General features: G+C 37.1%; 1 protein-coding gene across 3 annotated transcripts in view; it reads right to left on the reverse strand.

The window, feature by feature from the left end:
• The window catches only part of CLEC16A (C-type lectin domain containing 16A), a 234,537-nt gene that overhangs the window by 134,634 nt on the left and 74,643 nt on the right, over positions 1-25,260 (reverse strand). For all 3 annotated transcript variants that reach the window (XM_036739004.1, XM_036739005.1, XM_036739003.1), the window contains exons 13-17: positions 18,498-18,620; positions 16,117-16,226; positions 15,778-15,822; positions 11,519-11,569; positions 6,838-6,966 (exon numbers count right to left, since the gene is read on the reverse strand). In XM_036739004.1, coding sequence (XP_036594899.1) covers positions 6,838-6,966; positions 11,519-11,569; positions 15,778-15,822; positions 16,117-16,226; positions 18,498-18,620 — 458 coding nt within the window. The remainder of the gene's footprint in view (positions 1-6,837; positions 6,967-11,518; positions 11,570-15,777; positions 15,823-16,116; positions 16,227-18,497; positions 18,621-25,260) is intronic.

A 25,260-nucleotide genomic window follows, 5' to 3' on the forward strand; every position in this document is an offset into this window, starting at 1 on the left:
AAACTACAGTAAATGACTTCTTCCACCTAAGAATTGCGCAAAAAGCCAGCCAGAAGCTCAAAGGCAATAAGAAAGAGGGCTTCCAGTAAAGTCATTGTTGGCCTAGGGAAATAAAATTGGTAATTTCAAAGTATGATTCTAGGGATGGATGAAGCTCACAGGTCTCTTGTGTGCTGGAGGCTATAGTTCAGAGCCCGAGAGGCATCAGAAACTCACAGCAAGGACCATGGAAGCCACTAGGAGCTGTGGCAACCAATGCTGGGCAGGAGTGGTTAGAAGAGACACCCCATAACTCTAAGATTCCTAACACTCTGTTGTGAGATATCATAAAGGGCTCTGAAGATTCAATTCTCTGACCCTCAAAGGGCCTAACCTTCAGGAGGTGGAGGTCAGTCAGCATAGAAATCCAAGTCACTCTGGCTAAGACTAAGCAGAGCCAACCACCACAACCAAAAGTGCAGCAGAGGGGAAGCCTGGGCCTTGCACAAAGCCCCAGTTCAGGAACTAAGTCTGGAGTGGGAGGGAGAGATAATAAATGCCTGAGAAGTTAACTAATTATTAAAATAACTGGCTTCCTTGGGGTTTAGGCCTAGTAGCAGAAAAGGTTATGAACATTTCTGCCTCTCAATCTGCATAATTCCAAACTGTTTTCCAAAATAGTTGTACTAATTCACAGTCCCACTAACAATTAGGGTGTTTTCTGCCTGGAAACAAAAACACTACAATGAAGTATTATAATATAGATCTAGAGATGGCCAAAATCCAACCTAGGAACTGCTTCAAACTGAAAACAAAAGACTTAAAAGGAAGAAATATGGAGATTGAAAAAAATGAAATAGAGGCTAAGAATTGGAAGAAGAATAGTTTAGAAGAGAAAGTGGTAAACCTTACCCAAGTAATGAACTCCCTGACAATTAGAGTAGAAATCAGTGACTTCATGAGATAGCAAGAAATGTTAGAACAAGGCAGCACAGTAAAGACAGAAAGAATCCACTGAAGGAGTCCCCAAAAAGGAAGTTTCAGAAATGTCAGTCAAAATCCAGAGCTCCCATATCAAAGGAAAAAATACTGCAAGAATCCAGAAAGAAGCAGTTCAAGCACCAAAGTCCAACAGACAAGATCAGTAAGATACGGCAGCCTTTAACATAGCTAAAAGGAGAGCTTGTAATACAATGTTCCAAAAGACAAAAGATATGGGCTTGTGACCAAGAACAACTTACCCTTCAAAGTTGAGTATAATCTTACATGAGAAAAAAAAATGGATCTTTAATGCAAAAGAAGACTTTTAAAAAAATTTTGTTATTGTTATCTTTTGTTTTCATATAGCCTAAAATACCCCCTTACCCCTCTCACTTCCCTTTCACAGACAGCCATATCATATAACAAATATTTTTGAAAGAGAAGGAAAAAAAAAGCGAAACTGATTGATACAACAATAAAAAAATCTGATGATAATATATGCAATATTCCAGATCAATGAACTTCTGACTTCTGCAAAGAAATAGGGACAGTTGTCTTCTGTGGGGCCAAGTTTGTTTTTTATAATCTTATAATATTTATCTTCAATTGTTTTGTGGTGTTTGTTCTTTCTTTTGCATGGTTTTCTTGACTCTGCTTACTTTCCTTTCTATCAGTTCATGTAAGTGTTTTCATGCTTCTCAGTATTCATCTTTGTTCTTTCTTACTGCACAGTAACACTTTTTTTAAATTTTTTTTATTTTTAGTTTACAACAGATGGTTCTACATAATTTTGAGTTCCAGATTTTCTCCCCTCCCTCCCCAAGATGGCATGGAATCTCATATAACTACCACGAATAACTTCGCATTGAATTAATTTATACACTAGTCAAGTTGCGGAGAAGAATTATGACCAATGGAATGAGTCATAAGAAAGAAGAAACAGAACCAAAACAAAAAAAAAAAAACAAAAACAAAAGAGAAGAGAAAAAGGCGAACATGAAGTGTGCCTCAATCTGCATGCAAACTTCATAGTTCTTTCTCTGGATGTAGATAGCATTCTCCATCGTGAGTTCTTTGGAGTTGTGCCTGCAACTTGTGTTGCTGAGAAGAGTGAAGTCTCTCAGGGTTGGTCCTCACGGAATCCATATATCGCACAGTAACATTCTATTACATTGCTGTTTTTCAATTTGTTTATATATTCCCCAAAGGACAGCCATCTACTTTGTTTCCAGTTCTTTGCTACTATAAGAAATGTTGCTATAAATATTTTCATGAATACAGAGACTTTCTTTTTATCAATGACCTCTTCAAAAACTTTGAAAAGACTTTGGAACTCTGATCAATGCAACGATAAACCAGAAGTCCAGAGAAAGTGACACTGAAAGTGACACCTTCCTCCTGCAACAAGGTGAGGGACCTAAAATGCAGAATGAGATACATTTTTGGACCTGGGCAACACACAAATTTGTCTTCCTAGACTATGTTTTGACAGTCTTTTGGGGGTCCAATTTGGGAGATAACGGGAAGGAGAAATAATAAATCTCAAAAAAAATGACTAATTATAAAAAAATCAATGGCCCCTTGGGATATATGTTTAGTAGTGGAATCACTAGGTCAAAGGTTATGGACATTTTCACCTCTTTATCTGCATAATTCCAAATTGTTTTCCAAAATGGCTGTACTAAATTCATAGACCTACCAGCAATGCATTCATATGCTTATCTTTCTATAATCTCTACAATACTGACTACTCCTACTTTTTTTTTTAACTTTGCCAATTTGCTGGGTATAAGATAAAATCTAAGCATTTTTTTTAATTTGTATTTCTCTTGTTAATAGAGATTTGGAGCATTTTTTCACATAGTGGTTAATAATTTGCAATTCTTATTTTGAGAATTGTTCATATTCTTCGATCAATTTATCTGTAAAAAAGGACTTTCAAGTATTTTTGATAAAATGACCATCAGTGTTTTTCATGAAATACCTGTGTCATGTGAGAGCTTGAGAGGAATAGCATACATATACATAGGAAAGGGTGGGGAAAATGAGTCTCAGAGGAGCCTGGGTCTTCTCTGAACCAGACAAAGGAGAGCTGAACAAAAACACACAAGACATACATAAGTGTGTATGTGCACAGGCATGTACACACAGTTAGTGCAAAAATACATCAAAGTCAATACAGAAACAAGTGAGGATGGGGCGGAGGGGAGTTAAGATGGAAGACAGCACCATAGAGAATAGCTGCAAGGAGAACCAACTTCCAGATGCTGAAAGAAAAAACAGGAAAGAGCTGGAAGCCAAGGGAATGACTATCAGCTGAAGAATGGCTAAACACAATGTGATGTATAGATGTAATGGGTGTTATTTCACCATAAGGAATTATTAAAAAAGATCATTTCAAAGAATCCTAGGGAGTGAGAACTTATGCAGTGAAGTGAACAAAAGAAAAACAACTTATACAATGACAATGCTAAGGAAAAACAACTCTGAAAGACTTTAGAACCCCAGCCAAAGTCTCTAGGAGACCTATGATGAAGCACTTAGCCACTGCTTGAAAGAAAGGTGATGGATTCAAAGAACAGAGACATACAGTTGCGAACCACAGCAACTGTGTGAACTTGTTTTGTTTGATTATATCTATTTGTTAACAGGGTTTTCCCCCTCATGTTTTTAGTTAGGCAGGACAAGGGGACGGGGAGGCTTAGCCATGCTAATATGAAAAAACAAAAAAAGGACCATCGAAACATTTTTTAAAATGTAAAGAAGAGAACAGGAGAAAGTTCAGAAGGAAGCACAGACAAGGAGGACAGTGCTGAAAGTAACATGTAGGGGCAGTTAGGTGGTTCAGTGGATAGAGCAGCAATTGGCCCTGGAGTCAGGAGGATCTGAGTTCAAATTTGACCTCAGATACTTGACACTTACTAGCTGTGTGACCCTGGGCAAGTCACTTAACCCTGACTGCCTCACCAAAAAAAGAAAGAAAAAAGAAAGTAACTTGGAAATTATTATAGGCTTTTTTTTTAAAGAGCAAGGAGTATGAAATGGAGACCAAGTTTCATACACAATCCTCTTTTTTTGTTCTCTGCTGTATATATGGAAATGATATTGTTTTGGAGTTCAACTTCAGCATAAAAAATAAAAATTTTAAAAAATCAATGCACAACCACAATCACCCTACTGCATTTCACTTAAGAGTCCTTCCTGCTATAGGAACAGATTGTGACCTTTTAAATACTTCAGAGCTCCCCCAAATGGTGATGTAAAGGAACCCCAAAGCTTATGGTAACTCTCTAGGTACTTGATATAAGAGCACTGCTAAAAATCAATCATCTACTGGGCATTCCATCCTCAGAAAGAAAGTTGTGAGGACACAAAAGAAATAGGAAGCATGGACCTTTGAGGAACTTACAAATGATGAGAACTCTCAAGCTGAGGGAACTGCTGATCTAATGGTGTTCTTCAGAACACCACAACAGGAGGCACTTAGATATTAGGTAACTTCAATGTCTATTTTCCTGAATACATGGGAAATCCCAACCTTTCCTCCTCCTCTCCACTCTCCCTCCGCTATTCACTCCAACACTAGGGTTGCCTCTTCACTCCCCCATGGGATCTGATACAAAAACCTATCCAACAAAAACAACTGCTTCTTTTCATAGTCAAATACATTGGGGTTATTCAGTAAATGGCCAAGTGATAAAGATGAACTACCAGACTCCTAAGTTATGTTAATATGCTGTGTTTTGAATGAATGAATGAATGAATGAATGAGTGAATGAATGAAAAAGCACCTGTTAAACATTTATTATATGTCAAACACCGTGCTAAGTGCTTGAAATATAAAATCAACACCTCTGGCTCACATTCTTATTGGGGAAATACATAAGAGGTTCACTGCAGGGCAGAAAGCAAAACTCTGTGGTTCTTGGGGTGCATCAGCAGATCAGATGATAATGCCTGGGGTCCTCTAGGGTATAGCAGCAGGACAAATGGGAAGGCCTTATAGGATGGAAGGTACAGTGTCAAGGCAGAGAAGAATGTCCAATATCTTACCAGAAGGACTGTAGTAGTGTGAAAGTCTGCTCTGGGTGTACACCGGAGGGGGCCTGGCCCATGACCCCTGGGTAGGGAGAAGGAAGCATTGGCAGGAATACGGTCCAATTCTGCCTGAGCCCTCCAGTAAAGGATCTTATTAATCAAAGGATGTTTGGGCAAATGTTGAGGAGAAACTTGTTGAGTATAAACAAAAGGAAGTTTCAAAGAGTTTAACACAGAGTAGCATTCCTAAATGCCCATCATTTCTTGAATCTTTCTGGTCCAAAGCAGGTGATTCTACTACACAAGGTAACTTTTTGTAAAGGCCATAATATCTTCCTATTACTTCCCTATCTATTAGATGTTAAGGCTGGGAAGAAACAACAAAGTTTAAAGTCAGCCCCGCCTAATTTCAATAAAATGTTCAGTGAGTAAAATAAGAAAAATCACTAAGTCATTGAAATGCAGTCATTCAATGCCAAATGGATTCTGTCTCACCTGAACTGATGTCTGATTAAAATGAAATAAATCCTACCAGGTAATTTTTTATACACTGCAGACCTCTAAAGGGCTCATTCAAAGTGTATCAAAGAGACATGTACACAGGGAGAAGTTCTTAAAAGGGCTGGATCCTATGTTGAGGTCTGTGGGTTTGGTTAGACAATAGTGAAGGTAGATACAGCAAGAAAAATATTTTTAATGTTACTTCCACATTTTACAGAAATAGTAGATAACAGAATTATAGGAGTAGGGAAAATTAGGAAATACTTTGCTCCACATGATGAGAAAGAAAGGATGAGGATAGCAACAGCTTTTTTTTTCTTGAATACTTAGGAAAGGGCTATTACCTTTTAGAAAACAGTGAGTAAACCACCAATGGCTCTATGGTTATATATATGGCTTAAGTTCAAAGAAATATGCACCTTGATAATAGGTGCTTACTTCAATGAATTTCTCTAAAGCATCCATTAATATTAATTGCCTCCATGGAATGATTTTCTAGGAAAAGATTTGAGTGCTTTCTAAGAAAAGAAACCAGAATCTTACAAAGTAAGATAAAATACCGTGAACAGTACAGAGACAGTTTCCTAAACGAAATGCTTTAGAGTAAGTACTGATAAGGAAAGAACACTTTATAGAGTGTTCTAGGAATTAATCTTTCTTACACATTTTCTCCAGCAGACAAGCATGAATCACAATGATATATGACTGTGCTTAAACCAAGACAAAATAGATTTCTTACCAACAAATCATCAAGGAGTATGGAGTTCATTTGTACTTTATTTGACACTGGGTACTCAACTACCCCTTATTTCCCACAGTGTTCAGTTCTCTCTGCTTTATTCTAGATTGGCCAAGTCAACTCTTCTTTTAATTAATACCCAGTGCCAAAGGAAATGAATTCAAATCTGAATGTATAAACAATTTAATCATTCTCCAGAAAGTTTAGATTGCCTGATGGGTAATTTGTGGTATGTTCTCACAGTATCACAACAAATGTTAGGGAACTGGAGGGAACAAGCATTTATTAGGCACCAACTATGTGCCTTTTACTGTGCTAAGGGCTTTAAACAACCTCAAAACAACCATATGAGTTAGGTGGCATTTTACAATTGAAGAAACTGAAGCCGATGGAGGTTAGGTGACTTGTCTAGGGTCTCACAGTTAGCAAGTATCTGAGGTCATATTTGAACTCGGATCTTCCCAGCACAGCACTCTATCCACAGCAACACCTAGCTGCCTAGAACAGATATTTTACTGTGATGGAGTACTTTTTCACCTAATACTCAAAAGCTACTCTGTGTAACTGAATTTTAGGGAGAAAAATTAAAGTATACTCACTCTCCGAGTTCTTTCCACATCACCACATGGTAATCGCTTTACAAAGTCAATCCCAGTCAGAGGTGTTCCAGTTGGAGGTAGCAAGATAGAGGCATCCATCATTAAATATTCCACATTCATGGGCTTAATCTATTAAGGAGAAATTCAAGTTAAACGTGGAAGCAGGAGGCACTTGGCAGATCATATGGACCTTACTATATTAAACAATACAAATTAAACATCTTCAGATTAAACCAAAATTCAGTAAATATGATGCCTTGATCCAGCTCAATAAAGAGTAAACTACTAAAAAACAGTTCCTCATGCTATATTCAATTGCAAAGAGAATCTATTGGCTACTTGCAATTTACCCATGCTCCCCACACAAACACATGAAATCTTACCCTTTAGCACTCCCCATTATGACAGTCAGAAAAAAGTTCCATCTTTTCCAGAAGCTTACCTTAACCCCCTTTGACTCTCCCATGTCATTCTCCTAACCTAAACTGCCCTTTTCCTTCTCTCTATTCAAACCCTATCCAACCTTCAAGGTCCTCCTCAAGCCTGTCCTCTCCATGAAGCCTTTGACAACAATTTAAACCCACCCAGGGCTCGCCTTTCTCTGAATCCTTACTGAATTTAGCACCATACAATTAGGGTTTAACTGCTGCCCAAACAGACTCTAGGTTACTTGAGGGTAGGGTCCACTAAAAAAAAATCTGCATCAACACAATTTTCCCAGCATCATTAGGAGCCTAGGGAGTTCCACATATGCTAATGTTTTTAATGGAAATTTATATAAAATATATTGTACATTCCCTGCCTTCTTTTAAGAACACATTACGAAGCACAATTTAACTTTCAATGACTTGGGGTTATCATCCTGAAAACTATTACTATACTGTGCAGTAACACAGTTCTGCTTTTAGTTTTTCCCTTGAATCTTCCCTAAATGTCAGAATGTCGGCTAGCCCTTCTTCTGCTATCACTGACTGCCTCTAGAAAATACTGTGACCCTCCTTTCCTACATCCTCCTAATTCCACTCAATTCTAATTAGCCATGGGCTGGAAAAACCAGATAAGCAAGCTCATCAAAAGCTGCCTGGTAAACAGGAGTTCTGCATTCTAAATAACAAGGTTCTGAGTTAGGGGTTTAAGGTAAAATACTTGGCTTAGTGTTGGGGCTTCAGGGCAATTATTTTGGAGCTGTGTCATGCAGTGGGTAGAGTGCTGGGTTGGAGTCAGGAAGACATCTTAGTTCAAATACAGTCTCAGATACTTCCTAGCTGTGTGACCCTAGGCAAGTCACTTAACTTCTGCCCCATTTTTCTCAACTGTATAAGGGGGCACAATGACAGCACCTATCTCCCAGGCCTGTTGTGAGGATCAAATGAAACAATATTTGTGAGACATATAGCACAGTGCCTGGCACATAGTAGGTGCTTAACAAATTCTTATTCCCTCCATCCTTCCCCTCCCAAACTCAGAAGTTTTTTGTTTTTTTTTTAATTTCCCTGGTGAGGCTTTCTTCTGAGGTTCAAAATTACCATAAAGCTGACTACCAAAAAAACTGCAGGGCATGGTCAGATTAAAATTTTCAATTTGAAACACATTTGATTAAGAGCTTTTACTACAGTTTGTAAAGCACTGTGCTACATAAGGAAATACAAAGATAAAGTTCCTGTCTTTAAGAAGCTTACAATCTGAAAGAAGTCAGGTATAACATGCAAATAAATATGATAACAGGTAGAACATGATAAAAGGAAGGGAGAAATTCAAACAAAATGTCATAAGAAAATCTGAGGAGTAAGGGATCACTTTCAGTTAAAGGGACAGCTTCATGGAAAAGTGAGAATCTGAAGTGGGCGTTTCATTATAAGGACTGTAATAGATGGTTATGTGGTTGGAGAACTTTCCACATATAGGGGTTAGTATCTGGAGTATGCAGAATGACTCAGGTGAAGAACTAGGAGCCCAGCTTGGCTAGTAGCCCATCCGATAGGTAAAGTGCATAAAGAATAATATGGTTCAGGGCAAGTCAGGTAAGTGGAAGTCAGATTGCAAAGAATCCCAGTGTCCAGCTGTAGAGTCTGTATTCTGTCATACAGGCAAGGAGAAGCTGCCAGAGTTGTTTTGTTTTGAATCAGAAGAGTGATAGTCAAACCCATGCATTATACTCAGATGACTCTGTGACCTCACTGATGTGGGTTTTTGCCCCAACAATGCTGATCATAACCTGTCTATTTTTAGATGCCTACTGATCTTATGAGTAGCTCTTATTTAGTCCTCTAAATTTCCCTGTATGTTAGAGACCTTCATCAATTTCCTTTGACATTACAAGGATAGCAATGGTACACACTGACTGTCCTATTCGGAGGTTTCATCATGATAAAGGGATAACCCCAGTTGTCAAAGGTTATGACAGAAGAATGAAGCCTCTGGCAGGTTTTACCAAACTAAAGAGGCTTTGAGTACAGTCCTAATATGAGACTATTTCAGCTTTCCAAAGACCAACCGAGCCAAGAATGGAAAAGCTCATCACCAGTAGGCTGGGCATTCAGTGATGAATTTTTTAGTCATAGCAACCCAGGAAACGGAGATGCAAAATAGCTCAAATCATAAAGATCAATTTGGAGACTATGTAACATGAAATGGATTGGAGGTGAGATACTGGAGGCATGGAAACCAGTTCAAAGATTATTACAATATTTTAGAAGAGGAAAAAATAAAGGCTTGATTTAGGGTTAGAAATGGTGGCGGATTGAGTAGAGAAGAGGCAGATGCAACAGATACTTTGGAGGAAGAATTCATAGAATCTGACAAATGACTGACTAGTTCACATGCTGGGGTGAGGAAAAGGGAAGATCATTCCAAAGCAACCCCAAAGTTTTGAGCTATGTGATGGGAAGAAATAATATGAATAGAAACAGGGAAGTTAGGAGAGAAGATACGCTCAGCTTGACCATGAGTTTGAGATGTGTTGGCAGGACATTCAGGTGGATATGTCTAGCACACAGATGAAAATGCAGGACTGGAGCTCAGAGAAGTCATAAGGACTGGATGTACAGATCTGAAAGTCATCTTCTTAAGAGGCCATATCTCCACTGTATCCCCAAAAAACTTATCACTAAACTGAGCAAACAGTTTGTATATAAATTTATATATAAATATACATATATATATACATATATATATATATATATATATATACACACACACACACACACACACATTTATATATAAATAGTTGATTCAGTGCAGGAAAGACTGAAGTCTACTGGAATTCACCTAAGAGCAGACAATCCATAATTATAGTAGCATTTAAATGTTCATCAGAAGAATAAGCCTCAAGTTTTCAAAAAGTAAAACAGGTTGGTAGAATTTCATTAGAGAAGAAATTGTCATAGGGTAAGATAAATGGCAAATAACCACTAAATACACTTCACTTTGATTAATGGCCAGGATATAACAGTAAGATTCCTCTAAGGGATTAGAAGGAACAGTGAGCTAATTGGGACCACCGATAAAAACTGTGAGCAGAAATAGACAAACATATACATCTCTATTAAGATGACATGGAACAAACTGTTGCATCTCCAGAGAAGCTCATAGAAGGCATTTTAGAAAATGAGTTATGTTAATTTGCACTTTTTCTCAAAATAGCTCTATGAAAATGTGTGAGGCAGCACTCAAAACTGCTGTAGAGGGGTACTGTGAATAATGATGCAACAATAACACTGATACCTATAAATACACAGTCAATACAGTTGGAGAGGTGGAATGCTTTTGGAACCTAAAGGGACTTCTCTGAAGAATCGCACAAGACAGAAATGCAGAGCAATAAGTCTTTTATTTGGAATGTTTAAGTAGTAAAAAAAAAAAAAAAGGCTATGTGACTTAATGGAAACACTCAAGGGAATAAGGAAGATGGATCAAAAATTTGGAGGGGGGGGACAGACTGGAGTAAGTAGTGAGAGAAGGGTGCATCCAGAAGCTGGACAGTACTCTGAGGGCAAAGCAAGGGAAAGAAATCCAAGATGGTCTATGCTCTGCGCCGCCCCCCTTCCCCCAACACTCCCCATTCACTCCCTGCCCAAAAAAGGTCCATGGCTCTTAACCATTTTTCCTCTTATCACTCCAAGTACTAGGGAAGGTCAGAAATGCTGAGGAGAGGCAGATGTTCTCTAGGGAGGGATGGGGTTTCTCTCAGGTATGTGTTTTCCACCTTTAATGTAACAGGCTAAGTGCTATCACTTGTACCAATCAGTGAAGTTTGAAGTTAGATACAAGTTTCCAGCACACAAGGTTTCAAAAATAGCAGATAAGGGAGGGAATGTCAAGAAGTAGGACATGCGTCCAGAGGTAAGATAGTAGGCCCAAGAACCACCATGCTCTTGGCATGTTTGGGAAAAAAATGCATTTATTTACCATGAGCATTTCTGGCAGTCCTACTTGTAAAAACCTACTCTCAGTAATAGGATATAATCTGCAACATCAGCAGCACCAAGAGCAAATGGTAAAAAGGTAAATTAAATTTCTTACAGGGTTAACAAAAAGAGAACTAAATTCCTCTACTAATCTTTAACACTCTGTAAGAAAGTACAATTTAAACAAGGTTCTCTTTTAGTTACACAACTGCTAAACTTCAGAGGAAATCGGCCAGTATCCTAACAACAGTTGGTTACTTTGACTAGTCACTTACTGTCATGCTCCTATATTCATCTTCAAACATATCCAAAAAAATTTCTTCTCCCTTAAAAGAAAAAGGGCAAGATTATTCATTTTTTTCCATAAACAAGAAAAGTATTATAAACCCCAGTTCATGGCTGTTAAGCCATCTGTTTTTCATTACCAAGTTCTCGTAAATCATCAGGAACTAACACACACACACACGCACGCACACACACACATATAATTAAATGATATATGAAATCTCACATTTCACCAGTCAACAATTTTTAAAATCCTTCAAGCAAAACTAAAGCAGAAATGAGGCATTCATGTTAATTACTCTAAGGTGACAGGACTGAACTATCTTTTAAGTGATTTTAGGTTGGTGTGGGAAGAATGGAAAGGGAAAGGAAAACAGTGTTAAATCCTTTCTTTTGTGTAAATGGTTAGTATAAAAATAAATACTACAAATAATTCCAATAAAGTTAATATTCAAATGTTTTCAAAAGATGCTGATTCTAAAATTTGCCAAACTAAACATAGTAAACTCCTTGTTTATTCATAATGGTTGAGGAATGGGATATTTTGGTTAGCTGAGAGTCACTACTTGACCATATATGGTTTACCAATCGTTAAAGAATTCTAATACGATATTAAAATGATAAACATTATTTTAGATCTTGCTTAGATCTAAATCTTTCTTAAGATGATTCAGAAGGTACTTTAGAATTCATAATTCTTCAAGATCATCATTCTGAATAGGAATTCCCATATTGCTAGACTTTTTAAACTACAGAAGGGTTAGAAGATGGTGCTGAATGTGCTCTAACAAAATATACTGTCTTCATTGCCTTTCAGGGAAAAAATAAAACAAAAAAGCTGGATGGGACCTTGGAGTCCGTCTAATACAACAAAAATTCTCTGTTCCAACTATCTAGTGAGTAGTCACTCAGTTCCTGCTTTAAGAGCTCTAATGAAGGAGAATTTATCATCTCCCTAGGCAGCACATTCCACTTTTGGATGGCTATAATTGTTGGAAGTGCTATCAAGCCTAAGTTGTCTCTTAACAACTTCCAATCATCACTCCTAGCTTGCCTGGTGGGCTAAACTGAACAAGATTAATCCCTTTTCCAATTGGCTGTCTCTTAATACCTGCAAGTAGGCATGTTGCCCCTATGTTTCCTCTTTTGTGGGCTAAACATACAAGCTCCTCCAACCAATCTCCTCAATTTCCAACTCTGCCACCACAAAAAGAGCTGCTCTAAGTATTTTTGTACATATAGGTCCTTTTTCTTTTTCTTTTTTTTAAATCTCTTTGGGATACAGAACTAGTAGTGGTACTGCAGGATCAAAGGGTATGCTGAGTTTTATGGCCTTTTGGACATAGTTCTAAATTGCTTTCCAGAGTGGTTGGATCAGTTCACAATTCTACCAACAGTGCTTTAGAGTCCCAATTTCCCCACATCCCCTCCAATATTTGTTATTTTTGTTTTCTGTCATATTAGCCAATCTGATAGGTGTGAAGTGGTACCTCAGAGTTGTTTAATTGCATTTTTCTAATCAATAGCTTTGATTTCTTCATCTGAAAATTGCCTATTCACATCCTTTGACCATTTATCAATGGGGGAATGATTTGTACTCTCATAAATATGACTCAGTTCCCCATATATTTGAGAAATGAGGCCTTTGCCAGAAAAACTTGATGTAGAAATTTATTCACAATTATAATCACTGTGTATTTCCCTCCATGCTATTTTTCCTGTCAGTCCTTCTCTCTCTCTCCTTTCACCCTGGCCTTCCTCAAGCATCTTGCTTCTGACCACCACCTCCCCCAATCTGCCTTCCCTTCTATCGGTTCCATCCTACTTCTTTCTTAACCCCTTTTTACCCTCCTACTTCCCCATAGGGTAAGAGAGAGACAACTGAGTGTGTGTGTTGTTTCCCCTTTGAGCCAATTCCAATGACAATTAAGGTCCAAGTGTTACCCACCACTCCACTCCGCCCCCCCATCTTCCCTTCCACTGTAAAGCTTTCAACTCTCTTTTATGTGAGATAATTTACCTTATTCTACCTCTCTCTCCCCCCTTCTCCAAATGCACACCTCTTTCTCACCCCTTAATTTTGTTTTGGATGTCATCCCATTGTAGTCATCCATCTTTCTCACCACTTAATTTTATTTTTTTAGATATTATCCCATCAGTCAACTGCCACCCATAATCTCTATCTATGTATAATTCTTTTAACTGCCCTAACAATACTAAAGTTCTTCAGAGTTACAAGTATCATTTTCCCAGGTAGGAATGTAAACAGTTTGACCTTATTAATCCCTTAGGATTTCACTTTGCTGTTTACCTTTTTATGTTTCTCTGGAGTCTTATATTTGAAAGACAAATTTTCTATTCAGCTATGGTCTTTTCACCAGGAATGCTTGAAAGTCCTCTATTTCAATAAATGTCCATTTTTTACACTGAAGGATTTTGTTTAGTTTTGATGGGTAGGTGCTTCTTGGTTGTAATCCCAGGTTCTTTGCCCTCCAGAATGTCATATTCCAAACCCTCCAATACTTTAAATGTGGTATCTGCTAAATCTTGTGTTATTCTAACTGTGGTTTTATGATATTTGACTTGCTTCTTTCTGGATGCTTCTTGAAATATTTTGTTCTTGACCCGGAAGCTCTGGAATTTGGCTAGAATATTCCTAGGAGTTTTCATTTTGGAATCTCTTTTAGGAGGTAACTAGTAGATTCTTTCAATTTCTTTTACCCTCTGATTCTAGAATATCAGGGCAGTTTTCCTTGATAATTCTTGAAAGATAAGGTCCACGCTCTTTTTTTGATCATAGCTTTCAGGTAGTCCAATAGTTCTTAAATTCTCTCTCCTCAATCTAGTTTTCGGGTCAGTTGTTTTTCTGATGAGATATTTCACATTTTCTTCTATTTTTTCAGTCTTGTGATGTTGCTTTATTCTTGATTTCTCATGAAGTCATTCGTTTCCACTTGCCCAATTCTAATTTTTAAGGAAAGCTCTTCAGTGAGCTTTTATATCTCCTTTTCCATTTGGCCAATTTTGCTTTTTAAAGAGTTATTCTCTTTAGTGAATTTTTGTACTTATTTTTTCCCATTTGGCCAACTCTGCTTTTTAAGGAGTTGTTCTATTCAGTGGCTCTTTTGTGCCCCTTTTACTATTTGGCCTATTTTGTTTTTTAAGGTGTTATTTTCTTCAGTTTTTTGGTGCCTCCTTTACCAAGCCATTGACTCTTCATGATTTTTTTGCATCATTTGCATTCCTTTTCTCAATTTTTCCTCTACCTCTCTTACTTGCCTTTTTAAATACTTTTTGAGCTTTTCTAGGAACTCCTTTTGGGCTTGAGGCTTCTTTGAGGCTGTGGATATAGCAACTGACTGTTGTCTTCTTCTGAGTTTGTGTTTTGATCTTCCCTGTCACCACAGTAATTTATGGTCAGGTTCTTGTTTTTGTTGTTGTTGTTTGCTCATTTTTCTAGCCTCTTTCTTGACTTTTAACTATATATTGAAGTTGGGCTTTGCACCCGGGGTGAAGGAAGCACTGTCCAAGCTTTGAGTTTTCCAGGTTGCCATTTTCAGAGCTAGTTCTGGGGGGAAGTCTTTAAGTTTTCAGTACTTCAAAGGTAGTATGCTCTAAGGAAAGGTGTTGTCACTGCTCTCCTGGCCTATGCTCTAGTCTGTGAACGACCACAAGCATTCTTTTCTACCCTGTAACTATGACTGTGGTTCCTGCACCTCCTCCTTGCCCTGGTACTGTGACTCAGAACTAAGGAGGGGCAATGCAACAGAATCCTGAACCCCATGCCAGGAAAGGGTCTTCTGTATCTCCTTCTGACCAACTGTCTGGCCCCACCCTACCTTACCATCTGTGGACTGAGAGCTTCAAAAGCTGCTGCCACCAATTCAGTTGCCCCCAAGGCATGGAGCTGACTTGCCAGGGCTTGGTCTGTGCTCTACTCTCACCCCAGTGAGACAGACTTTTCCTGGCTACCTCCTAAGTTGCTTTAGACTGGAAAACTGTTTTACTCTGTTCTTTTCTTGGTTTTGCAGTTCCAGATTTCATGTGGATATGTTATTTCAAGGTTGCTTAGAGGGAAATTTGGAAGAACTCAGGCAGTTCCCTGCCTTACCCCACCATACTGGCCTCACCCCTTCTGGATCATTCTTCATACTCTTTTTACTTGAAAATCTACTGCCTAAGTTTAAATGTCTGAGGAATCAATTAAGTGTCATATATTATGTATATGTACATATATGTATATACTTACCTTATAAAAATGCCTCACAAGGTGAACACTTTCCTCTCTTGCACCCTATTAAATACAGGAAAAACACAGAAGAATCAAACCTTATATGGGAAAAAGTTCAGAAAACAGAATTAAAAAATCTTAAGATAAACATGGGAATCAAATAATTGCTGGAAAAAATAGCAGTATCTAGTTATAAAATGAAATGTTTTTAAAGTACATTTTAGATTCAAAAAAGAACCTATATTTCTTGAGAAGGAATTTAAGATCCTGCTTCTCTTTGCTAACACTGTCCACTGAATGAGGTGGGTTACAATGTTGGTTGGAAAGCTCACCCCTCTATAGAAGACAGGCCCTTACCTCAAGGCAGGCAAGGTGAACATCCTTTATAATGCTGCCATTGTTTGTCATGACTTGCTGCTTTAGTAACAAGCAGCTAAGTTCCAAAGTAGCCAGTCTGATTTTTCCATCTATAGAAAACAAGAGATGACTTAGTATAGAGCTTCAAAGCCTTACTTAGCTCACTTGAACGGAAGGTCATTTCTTTTCCCACTAATATTCCACAAAAATCTTAATTGTTCAATAGACTTTTAAAAAAGTCATCCAAGTTACCAGAATTCAATGGAAAGAGAGGGCAAATCTAAATACCTATAAGTTATCTTATAACACAGAAAAAAGAGTCAGTAGTCAGTCATAAAAATCAGAATTTCGTAGGTGTAAGAGACTTCAGAAATAAACTAGTCCATCTTTCTCATTTTTACAGATGAAGAAACTGAGGCTCCAAGAAGTAGTGACTTGCCCAGGGTCAAGGAAATACGTTAATGCCAAAGCCAAGACCAAGGTCAAAACCCTGCTCTCTTGTCGCTGCTCCACTCCACCTCAATGAGTGCTGCCACACAGCAGCCTATTGTGCTGAACTCATCCAGGGAGGTATCAAAAGAGAGAGAATATCATCCTATTGCAGTACATCTACAACTGGACTACTAAGCAAGAAGAAAGGGCAAGTCTGATGTAATGTGCCCTTGGGGAAGTCAACAAACTGAGCTTCCTGGCAAAAGTTCGATTGCTGTTACTTACAAGGTAACTTTCTTCTGATAAAAGGGATTTTTTTTCAACAACCATGCTCTTGGGATTCATGGTCTTTCAATTTTAGTTTCCCTTCTGCATAGTGTACACCAGTGGTGTCAAACTCAAATAGAAAGGATCCCTGCAGGCAGCATATTGATTCAGAAAAGCACAAATCAACATTGTCTATGGTGTATTACATTTTTATCTTGTTAAACATTTCCCAACTACAGTTTGACACCTCTGTTATACACTGTAGCACAGCACAAGTCATCAGATGTTTTAAAATACACACAACTATTTTACTTTACTACAAGAGAATTTTGGAGACTCTATAACTAGAATTGGTTAATTAGAGGTAAGCAGTTACTCAGTACCTTGACTTGGTTTAAAATATTATCAAGTCTTTTATTTCCCATTTCATGCCCCTTATCTTCTTTTCTATGGAGAAATGATCCTTAAGAATCATTCCTTACTAGTTGCAACTAGTTCTTTCTTCCCATACAATACAAGTGGAACTAGTAACGTCAGTCCATTTTGACACTAGGGAAGCAAACTCCTGAGCCCTAGGTATACTCCTCAGTTTTTGCTTGAAACTTTTCTTGCCACAGCCTAAGCCCCTGAATCAGCCTCTCCTCTGCTACTCAGTCTTCCACTTGTTCATTCCACAAGTATTCACTGAATGCTTAGTATATGCAAGGTATTGTGAGGGGAATAAATAAAGAGTAACATAAATGAGGCTGTTTCCTTTTCCTTTAGTTTCCTCTAACTATCCCCTGTTATCCTACTGCTTCCTATCTCAGCTTGAGTTTCCCTCAAGTTCTCTGTTCTCCATTCTCTTCTGCTCTAAAAGTTCCAAACTCCACTCTAAGTGACAATCCTGTATATAAAATTTCTTGCATTGGATTACCATATCCCCATTTGTAGGGATAATGGCCTATATTTCATTTGTACTTATTTAATATCCACACATGATTTTTGTGAAGCATTTTGGTTGGTTTAAAAACTACAACAAGAATCTGCCACTGAATACTTATCCCTTTCAATGGAAGCTAAAATAAACTTTATAATAGTAACAAAAAAAAGCCCATCACCAAAAAACAGACAAAGTTATGTTTTCCCAGCTAACGGTGATAGCAATAGACAAAAGCCATTAAAAATACTGGGAGTATTTTACTAAATAAATAACTGTGATTATACCTTACACTTATGACATTTTACAATTTACTGAGTGCTTTCACATTCATTATCTCATTTGACCTTCACAACTTTATAAAAAGTAGTTGCTATCAGATAAAAGGGGATAAAAGAGGAATGCAGATATTCCAGATTAGGCAACTGAGGACTGGAAAGATTAAGTGACTTGTCCAAGGTCACAAGCTAGTAAACGTAAGGGCCAGGACATGAACACAAGTCATCTGACTCCTAGGCTGGTGTTCTTTCCATTAAACCATGCCACTTCTTTTTTTTCTTGAGGGTGTACCTTATATTTTCTCAGATGCTTTATTTTACAGATGAGCAAACTGAGGCAGAATAAGAAAATATTATTTGCTTAGGTGAATAACAGAAAAGTCAGGACTAGGAAAAAAAATGACTTTACGGTCCTGCCCTTGTACCAATGTTGGCTGACAAACTCATTTTAGGAATTACTAGTGTTTCATTTAAGATACACTTACCAATCTGAGCAGCATAGTTCATTATCCTGATGAGTCTTTCAGCAAGTAAGTGGTTATAGAAGGTCTTCTCAAATTCAGTCTGCACTGGAAGCTGAATTCTATCTAATTTCTCTGGATCAATTCCTAAAATGAAAACAAATAAAATAACATAAAACATAGAAAAAGATGTTTTTATCAAGAGATTTGCTCACTTAAGAAAAACCAGTAAATACAAAGTTAACTATATTGTAACTAAACTGTAGATACCATCGCACAAAGGATCATATCTTCATTATTAGAAATATACAGCTTCAACAAATTCTGGATATGAATTTCAGTCAACACAGGATCTGGAGGGCAGGGAGGAAGTACTTACAGTGGAAAACCATAACACTAAAAATTCATTGTTTTTGTGCCAATGAAACACTTAAGTAAATAGCTATTTAAATCTTAAAACTGGAGGGGGAAGGATAGAACAAAAGTGAGGGAAGGGAGAAATGTCACTGCTTGGAACATTTGAAATATTGTTCTTTGAGAACTGGACGTTTCCTAAGAAACTTGACAAAAGAGCTGAAAATTGCATCAAACAGCTTATTGTCTGGATTCTAAGTAAATGCAACAAACATATTGACATATTAACCATAACAATATATCTTATTTTATTGAATTTCTTCCAACAGTGAACTTAAGTTGTTAAATAATTCCAAGGAGATGACATTTTTGACACATACCTTCCAAATACATTTAATAACTCCTGTCACATACAACAATAAAAATCTATTCTTCAAAAAACTGTATTCCAATGAAAATTCATCTGGTTTAGAATACATCACTTTTAAACATGATTACTCATACTACAATGGAAAAATACTGATGTTGTATCCTGGTTGTATTTTATTCATTTGGAAAAAACCTAAAAAATAGTTTTGATTAAAATTTTTATTCTGTTATCTAGAGATTTCTGTAACATTATATTTTACTCTTTCTTTTTGAAAGAGTAAGTTTTGAAAAAGAAAACAGCACCTTATTCCTAAATTCATCACCTAACTTTATGGTCCTTTAATCAAACATATGACTTTAAAGAAGAGGTCACATAGAACATGGGTTGTTGGTTTTCTCTGGAATTCAGTGGCAGGCCATAAAACATACTAAAAGACACAAATTTAGGTAAATATTTCCATGTACTTGTACATGTTCAATATTTCTCTTTCCTTCCCCTTCCTTGTCATTTTTTTTTTTACACAAGGAACATATAGAGAAGGTTTCTTATCGCAGGAAGAAAACGATTTAATTTCAGTGGTTATTCTGACCTTTCTGAAACTGATAATGCTACCTTCTGTAATGGAGGGTACCAACCCCAAAACAGATAAAATCTAAAAATGAAGGAGTAGGAAGAGGAAAACAGAAATATTAATTCAAAAGTTGTGACCACTATAACTGACTGCTAGGCATTTTATATTTGTCTTTCTGTTTCATAATACCCTTTTAAAAGAATTTATAGATATTCATCAAATGTCACAGACTTCTAAAGGGTACCAAGTTAAAAGTTGAAGTATAGTTCAGTACAGTACCCTAAAACAAAATAAACTTGCATAAAACTTTCAAATGACACCTTATGTAATTTTCAGTAATTTCAGTGAAGTTTGGTCCACAGGTGAATGGCAAATGCTGAACTGGAGCCACAATTCTCAAAAGCCAAAAGGCTGTAATAATGTTTACATTTAAATGAAAAGGAAAACCTTTATTTGGTACTAAATCTCTCATACTTGCAAAAAAAAATTTTAAATTTATTTTAGAAACAGTAACTGGAAAAGCTTTTAGATCGATAAAAAGCCTGAGACAGTCAAATATTCAGGAAAAAAAAAGAGAAGGAAGAGAAAGATAATATCCCCAAATTATAGCTTCTCCCTTCCTTAGGCTTTTATATGTACTCGGAAATCAAAAAGACTTTTTAAAATGTTTAAAATTCTATTGCTCCCACTAACTACAATATTGATTTTTGACAAGACAGTTGAATATTTCCAATAAATAAGTCTATGCCATCTATGTAAAAAACCATACTATATCTAGCATATGTCATAACCATCATTTGTTCTGTGGCTACTATATGTCTCCAGATCTGGATGTTCAGGAACAATGTCTTAATTCTTTTATATCCTCAACAGTGATGAAGACTAGTGATTTCCAAATACAGAAAGACAGGGCCAACTGCAAGGGAATTTAGCTTCTTTGCAGGGCAATATTTTTATCTTTTGAAACTGGCATCAGTGCCAAATACATGACAGGCACTTAATAAAAGTTTGCTGCCAAATTTTGCAGATGTAATCTTGTATTTCATATACTTCCTATGACTAGGGCTGGGGGAGAGACGGGAGGGTAGGAGAAGAGAGTAGGTGAATGAATGAGAGGGGTCAGTGTTAGAGGGGTTAGAGAGAAGAGAGGAAATTGCTGAAATCTTCCAACCATCTGGCATGGCAGGTCTTTCCCTCTATCTACATCTGTCAGATACTGACCTGAAAAAATAAGTTCAGTGTACATTTTGTCTCACCTCTATTACCACAAACATCATGGGTGAAAAGAGACTAATTTAAAGAAATGAAGGCAGTTTTACTCTGTGGGAGGTTTCCTAATCAGCTAATCTCAGTTACTGGTAATTAAACAGACTTTCTTATTCTTGGATTCCCTCCCACCAACAGTGATTCTGGAGGCAGAAATGTAGCCCCTACACTAGGGGTGAACCTCAAATTTTATGACAATGGACTGAAATGGATTCCTGGACAGAAAAGTCTACAAAAATCTCCTCCTCCACCCCTCAAAAAAATCATTAAGCAAGTTCAAAATACCACTTGCCAGATTAGACAGTAGATACGAATAAATGTGGGGGAAAACCGAACAAGTAACACTCAAGAGCACATCTTCAGTTAGGCTGCCATTCATAGTTTAAAAATAGCCTACTTCAGAATCGAATCCATGGTGGGCTTTTAGCCACACTGAATTATGAGTTGCTCAAAACTAGAAAGGATGGCCTTGAGCAGTAGTGAGAAGCAGCATGGCGTCATGTAAGTACTAGATATGTGATCTTGGGCAAGTAACTGAACTTTTCCAAGCTTGCTTCCTCATCTGGGAAAATAAGATAATAACGTCTACCTCACAGGACTGTTGTGATGATGAAATTAGACAACGTAGGTAAAGCTTTGCAAACTTTAAGGCACTACATAAATGGGAGCTATTAGTATTGTCATTAGTGTCATAATAATATAACTCCCAATTTTGGAAGTTTTTTAAACAAAGGTTAGCTAAGCAGCTATGAGGAATATTGTAGAGGAAATTCATACATGAGATATGTTTGGACTACATTAAGCTTTCTTCCCATTTGGAAATATGTATAATTTATGCTCTGAAATAATATTTTTCTAGATCTCTGAAAAATAAAAATTCCACTGTATTTTGGTGTCTATCTGCTTTCCTCATTTCTCTCAACCTTTCCCAGTAACATCAATACAAGAAAACAGATTTCTCTTCCCTTAGGTAGTATTTGTGTGTTGTACGGGGGTGGGGAGCAGGTTGGGTAGGAGGCTGCCTTAAAATAGAAATGTAATAGTTCCAAAGACCACCAGGCTGGTTTGTGTAGAGAAGGTTTCTGCCATCAGCCACTGCTTTTAGGAGACACAACAAAGGAATGAAAGGACAGATTTTTTATTATGGCCATGAACCAGAATTCATTATGTCACCCTACTGAATCATAACTGGCAAAGCTCTCTTATTCCATTCAACCCTTTTCACTGCTGTATATTCATTTTGATGTTGCCTTTAATCTATTGTTATTTACTGGAAGTCCTAAGCTAACATTCAGTTTTTATTATCACTGCTTTTATGTTTAAATTGTCTCATGACAAAAAATCCATCTGAAAGAGAGACCATCTCATTAAGAGAGCTGTGATGGTGGTAAGAATGTGGAATAAAAATCCAGAAAGTTAAGTAGAAATGACCTTCTGCTGTCTCAAAGAAAAAACACACCTAACCAGAGCCCTATTCTAAGACTCGAAATAAAGCAAAAGCAAACAACAAATCCTACAAATGAGATGACGTGTCTTTTTGTGCATAATTCTATTCCAATAACACTAACACAAAACATTCTTAAAGAAAACAGTGTTTCAAGCAGGATATTAGCAGGAAAGTAAAGAATTAAACAGTTTGACTTTTTTTGACGTCTGTACTGTCAAATGTTTCTTTTCGTTGCAAAAAAAGTTTTTAACTGGGTTACATTGGTGGATTTACCATCCATATTCAGTTTTATTTTTTAAAGATAAAATGTTAGTCACAGAAAAGACACTAACCATATGACCCAATACTTATGTAAGGAATATTGCAATGAAGTCATTTAGAAAGTGCCAGTAATATAACCATTCGCTAGGTCTATCACATTTAGTGTTATTTTTAGTGTTATCTTTAATTCTTTTTATACATAATCAATTACTAAATCCTGTCAATTCCATCTCCATAGGAGCTCTTGAAGAGATCTCTTTCTCCGCTGGTACAGAGGCTCACTATTACTTCCTTCTACTACTACAACATCCTACTAACTGGTCTTCCTACCTCCAGTCCCCTTTCCCAAGCCAAAGCCATTTTCCACAAGCCTTAATAGTAATCTTTACACACAGATCAGATCATAGTGTCTCTCCTTTGCCCCATACCCTTCACTAGATCTCTAGCAAATTACTGAATCTTAGACTTCGAGGAAACCTCAGAGGTCGGCTAGTCCAAATGTTACCTGAATGGGAATTCCTTTTACAATATCTAGCTTAAAGTCCACTTAATGAACTTCAGTGATGTGAGACATACGGCAGCCTACTCTACTTTTGAGCAGCTCTAATTATAAGGAAGTTTTCCCTTTTATTAAGCAAAAATCTGCCCTTCTCTTAACTTCCACTTGCTGTTCTTAATTCTATTCTCTGGAACAAAACAAAATAAGTCTAATCCTTCTTCTACCTTATTTTTCCCCATTGCCCACTGCATAAAATCCAAGCTCCTTATCCTGGCATTCATGGACCATTATAAGTCAGTGTCATTCTCATTCCAACTTCTATTACTCCCTTCCACATTCTCTACTCTCTTTACTCTTCCTAAGTGTGGAACACTCTCACCCTTATCCAATTAAAAATCCCTACCCATTCTATACAGACCAACTCAAATGCCATTTTTTCCAAGAAGTTTTCCCTAGTCTCCCCAGCTGGTGATGACCTTCACAATAATAATTCACACGTATATAACACTTTAAGTTACAGTGTTTTCCTCATAACAATCCTATGATGTAAAGCGCAATTATTATTACCTCCAGTTTATAGATGAGAAAGTTGAAGCTGAAAGTTAAGTGACTTGCCTATGATCATGTAGCTAGCACAGGTACACGGCAAGAAGAGAGCCTGAGTCCTCTGATTTCAGCATTTTGAATTTCTTCTTTCTATTATGCTACCCTATTATGCTACCCAACATTTTACTTGTAGCATTCATATATTTATCATGTGTTTTCTGTTATAGCTATTTGTACAAATGATTTGTTTCTCTATGGATAATAGTCTTCTTGAGGGTACAGGATATCTTACCCAAGTTTTCTCTCTTACCTAGGTCCCAACACAATGCCCATCAAATAATGAGAGATGACCCACCTCAAGGACTACAGTGGATTATTTTCATATCACTATTCAGGATAGACAGGTCAATGCGAAGAGAAGGCATCACTGTCTTATCTTATTATTACTATCACAAATTTTGTTATTATCACAAATCTTTGTTTGTTTTCTATGCAAAGGCCAATGCGAGTGATTAGAAATTAAAAAAAAAAACACCCAAGGCTAACATAAGTTATTTAAGAAAAACAGGGACAAAAATTCCCTAGCAGCCATAAATTTGCCCTTGGTGAAGGGCAAATGTCCCCACTGAAGAGCTGGAGTCTGCAAGGATTGAAAGCAGCAACCTTGACTCTGATTGCTTGAAATTCTAGGAGGTCTTATTAAGAGAATGGGTTAGCAGTGATCACAAAGAGGCAGCATGGACTCACTAAAAAGAAGACATTCTGAACAGAAGTATGGACAAATGGGACACCTTTGAATGTAACATACTGAATTTATTACAGTTTTTAAATAGCAAGGAGAATGGAAAATTCCTGGTTTCATAAACGATCCTCTTTCATACTCTACTTTGTATAAGGAAATGCTTCTAGATCATGTCTGCTAAATCATACAACTGACTTATATTGAACTTAAGAGTCCACTAAAACTCTACTGCATAGCTTGTCTCCTCCACATTGTACTAGTGAAATAATTTTTTTAAGCCCAACTGTAAGATTCTAAATTTGTTACTATTAAATGTCATCTTAGTGTCAGCTCAAGATTCTGGCTTGTCAAGATCTCTTTATATCCTGATCCTGTCATCCAATGCGTTGAGTCTCTCTCAGTTTTGTGCCATCTGAAATGTAATATATATTCCATCTACATTTTGATTTCTCTTCTTCCAAAAAAAAAAAACCTGCTTCTGATACAGCTGTTTATAATGTATTTCCATGTGACAAAATACAAAGGGAATCTTCAAATGAACAAAGACTACTCGTTCCCAGGTGCCATCAGTGAATGGGATGAGGGACAGGAACTGGACCTAGAATTGCACCGGCACAGGAAAATCTCCCTACCAAGGCAGCTTTGTATCTAGTCTGGACCTTAAGTCTTGAAAGCTGCCTGGAGTTCCAGGAGATGAAGTGATTTGCCCTTAGTCGGGTCTTTCTGGCTTT

Source organism: Trichosurus vulpecula, chromosome 9, assembly GCF_011100635.1.
Source record: "Trichosurus vulpecula isolate mTriVul1 chromosome 9, mTriVul1.pri, whole genome shotgun sequence".
NCBI lineage: Eukaryota > Metazoa > Chordata > Mammalia > Diprotodontia > Phalangeridae > Trichosurus > Trichosurus vulpecula.